This window comes from Peromyscus leucopus, chromosome X (assembly GCF_004664715.2).
Source record: "Peromyscus leucopus breed LL Stock chromosome X, UCI_PerLeu_2.1, whole genome shotgun sequence".
Lineage (NCBI taxonomy): Eukaryota > Metazoa > Chordata > Mammalia > Rodentia > Cricetidae > Peromyscus > Peromyscus leucopus.
In genome coordinates, this window is record NC_051083.1 from 108,291,305 (window position 1) to 108,295,320 (window position 4,016).

The following is a 4,016-nucleotide window of genomic DNA, read 5'->3' on the forward strand; positions in this document are numbered from 1 at the left end:
ACTGTTGCAAGAATCCTAAATGGTCTTATGTGGTTGATATATTGTGCACCCCAATAAACTTATCTGGGGGCCAGAGAACAGAACAGCCACTATATTAAACATAGGTTTAGGCAGTCGTAGCACATGCCTTTAATCCTAGCATTCCAGAGGCAGAAAGGGATGGCAGGAAGCAGAAAGGTATATAAGGCATGAGGACGAGGAACTAGACCCTGGTTAAGCTTTTATGATTTTAGCAGCAGTTCAGCTGAGATTCATTCACATGAGGACACAGAGGCTTCCAGTTTGAGGAAACGAGATCAGCTGAGGCACTGGCGAGGTGAGGTTAGCTGTGGCTTGTTCTGTTTCTCTGATCTTTCAGTGTTAACCCCAATATCTGGCCCCCGGGTTTTTTTTTTTTTTAATAAGACCATTTAAGATTCGTGCTTCAGTCTTATAATAAAAACCTGAGCCAGATATTGGAGTAAATGCTGAAAGATCTGAGGAAACAAGCCACAGCACTTCTCACCTCACCAACTCCTCAGCCGAAAAGAGATCCTGTCTCCATGAATCCTGAGACCAAATGCCTCTGAGTCCTCAGCCAAAAGGGCCTAATTCCTGTCTCCTCTGCTTTATGTTCCTTTCTCTGCCTAGCCATATAACTTCCTGCCTCAACTAGGAAAGTGCTGGGATTAAAGGTGTGTGACTCCCAAGTACTAGGATTAAAGGTGTGTGATCCTAAGTGCTAGAATTAAAGGTGTGTGCCACCACTGCCTGGCTGTTTCTCTTTTAAACTGTATTAATCTGGTGTAGTCCAGGGGGGCTTTGAACTCAGATCTAGAAGGATCTTTGCTTCCCCAGTGCTAGGATTAAAGGTGTATGCCATCACTGCCTGACCTCTATAACTCTGTGGCTGGCTCTGTCCTCTGATCTTTAGTTCTTAGATTACAAATATACTTCTCAAACTCCAGGACCAGCAGCGGCAGCGGCGTGGCAGTGGTGCAGGGTGTTTTAACTCAAATGGGTAATGAAAAGGACTCTTGGAAAGTGAAAATGTTAGATGACATTCTCCAGGAAAAGAAACGAAGGAAAAAACAAAAGGAGAAAGCAGAGATAAAACACTTAAAAATTTCTGATGACCAGGATTCCCTTGAGGAGGGGGAGCTGAGAGATCACCAAATGGAAACCACAAGCAGGAGCTCATCATATAGAAGAGACGATCCTATGGAAGACAGAGGAGAGGAAGATAATTCTCTGGCCATTAAACCACCCCAGCAAATGTCCCAGAAAGAAAAAGCCCATCACAGAAAAGATGAGAAGAGAAAAGAGAAGCGTAGACATCGTAGCCATTCATGGAAGCACGCTAGAGTGAAAGAAAAAGAAAGAGAACATGAACGTCAGAAACGCCATCGAAAAGAACAAGATAAAGCTCTTAGAGAATGGGAAAGACAGAAGAGGAGAGAAATGGCAAGAGAACATTCCAGGAGAGAAAGGGAAGGCTTGGAGCAGTTAGAAAGGAAGAGGGAGCGGGAGCGCAAGATGAGGGAGCAACAGAAGGAACAGCGGAAACAAAAGGAGCAGGAATCTCACAAAGAGAGAGAAGCATGTAGGGAAGTCTCTGCACATCACCGTACCATGAGGGAGGACTACAGTGATAAAGGAAAGGTTGGCCACTGGAGCCGCAGCCCTCTGCGGCCACCTCGAGAGCGCATTGAGCTGGGAGACGACCGTAAGCCAGTAAAAGAAGAGAAAATAGAAGAAAGAGACCTTCTGTCAGACCTACAGGGCATCAGTGCCAGTGAGAGGAAGACCAGCTTAGCCGAGTCTTCATTAGCAGAATCAGGCTCAGGTTCTGAGGAGGAGGAAGAAGAGGAAGAAGGGAGCACCAGTGAAGAATCAGAGGAGGAGGAAGAGGAGACTGGGAGCTACTCTGAGGAAGCCTCAGAACAGTCTGCGGAAGAAGTGAGTGGTGAAGAAATGAGTGAAAATGAAGAGAGAGAAAATGAAAACCACATCTTGTTTGTTCCAGAGTCACAATTTGACCGAGATTCTGGGGACAGTGAAGAAAGGGAAGAAGTGGGTGAGGGGACCCCACAGAACAGTGCCCCAATGGAAGGAGACTATGTGCCTGACTCTCCAGCCCTGTCGCCCATTGAGCTAAAACAGGAGCTGCCCAAGTACCTGCCAGCCCTGCAGGGATGCCGGAGTGTAGAGGAGTTCCAGTGCCTGAACAGGATTGAAGAAGGCACCTATGGAGTAGTCTACAGAGCAAAGAACAAGAAAACAGATGAAATTGTGGCTCTGAAGCGGCTAAAGATGGAGAAGGAGAAGGAAGGCTTCCCAATCATGTCACTGAGGGAGATCAACACCATCCTCAAGGCCCAGCACCCCAATATCGTCACTGTCCGAGAAATCGTTGTGGGAAGCAACATGGACAAGATCTACATTGTGATGAATTATGTTGAGCATGATCTCAAGAGCCTAATGGAGACCATGAAGCAGCCCTTTCTGCTAGGGGAGGTGAAGACCCTAATGATCCAGCTGCTGAGTGGGGTGAAGCACCTCCATGACAATTGGATCCTGCACCGTGACCTTAAGACCTCTAACCTTCTGCTGAGCCATGCTGGCATTCTCAAGATCGGTGACTTTGGGCTGGCTCGTGAGTATGGTTCACCCCTGAAGGCCTACACTCCAGTTGTCGTAACCCTATGGTATCGAGCCCCAGAACTGCTGCTTGGTGCTAAGGAGTACTTTACAGCTGTGGACATGTGGTCAGTGGGCTGTATCTTTGGAGAGCTGCTGACACAGAAACCTCTCTTCCCTGGGAAGTCAGACAGAGATTGATCAGATCAACAAGGTTTTCAAGGACTTGGGGACTCCCAGTGAGAAAATCTGGCCTGGCTATAATGACCTCCCAGCAGTCAAGAAGATGACCTTCAGCAAGTATCCCTATAACAACCTCCGCAAGCGATTTGGGGCTTTGTTATCAGATCAGGGCTTTGAGCTCATGAACAAGTTCCTGACATACTATACGGCGAGGAGGATCAATGCAGAAGATGGCCTCAAGCATGAGTATTTCCGAGAGATTCCCCTCCCCATTGACCCGTCCATGTTTCCCACATGGCCGGCCAAGAGCGAGCAGCAGAGGGTGAAGCGAGACACGAGTCCATGCCCCCCTGAGGGCGGCCTGGGCTACAGGCAGCTGGGTGATGATGACCTGAAGGAGACCAGCTTCCACCTCACCACCACCAACCAGGGAGCCTCAGCTGCTGGTCCTGGCTTCAGCCTCAAGTTCTGAGATCAGATTGACTGACCCTGGCCAGCTAGCTGGGACAGGCAGACCTGCTGAGTAAGGACAACCTTGGTTTTGTTGTTGTTGTTGTTGTCATTGTTGTTGTTTTTTTCTCCATGTTGTTGTTTGTTTTGGGGCGGGTTGCAAATTTGTAGAATTAAATAACAAAAAATAAATGTATCACTACAGTGCACTAATGTAAAGTATACACAAGGATTTTATTCATGCTTTCTTTCTGAATCATTTGTATGTAACTTAAAGAAATAACGCTCCCGTTAGCCTTAAATACTCAGGATGTTGGAATTTTGAATTACAATATGCTTTTATGTTCAAATAAAAAAAAGAAAGAAAAAATACTTCAGGGTGTATTTTCTTATTTTGTTCTGAAATGGAGGCTTGCCGTCATCCTACTTCAGGCTCTGAAATGTGGGAAATAGAGGCTTATGTTGTCACACTTGACTTCCTTTTCGTTTTTTGCAACAAGGTTGCCCAGGATGGTCTGGAACTATTGAGCTCAAACAAGATCCTGCCTCAACCTCTTGAGTAGTTGAGACTGCAATGCATAGTCCCTCTCCCTTGAGTTCATATTTCTGAAGAATAAGCATATCAGTTAGCATAACCACAAGACAACAATCAACAGGAATACAATCCACTATAAGTCACTCAAGCTTTGTCCGTTTCTCTAGGAATGTCCTGAATAGCTGTTAAAAAGAATAAAATTGGCTGGGTGGGCAGCGGCGGCGGCACA

At 46.5% G+C, this 4,016-nt stretch overlaps 1 protein-coding gene across 1 annotated transcript; it reads left to right on the top strand.

Annotated features, from left to right (window-relative positions):
• The first annotated feature begins 996 nt into the window (after positions 1-996).
• LOC114701510 (cyclin-dependent kinase 11B-like) lies at positions 997-3,274 on the top strand. Its single transcript, XM_037198876.1, is given in 2 exon segments — positions 997-2,811; positions 2,813-3,274. Coding segments are annotated over 2 exon segments (2,277 nt in total).
• The last annotated feature ends 742 nt before the right edge of the window (positions 3,275-4,016 follow it).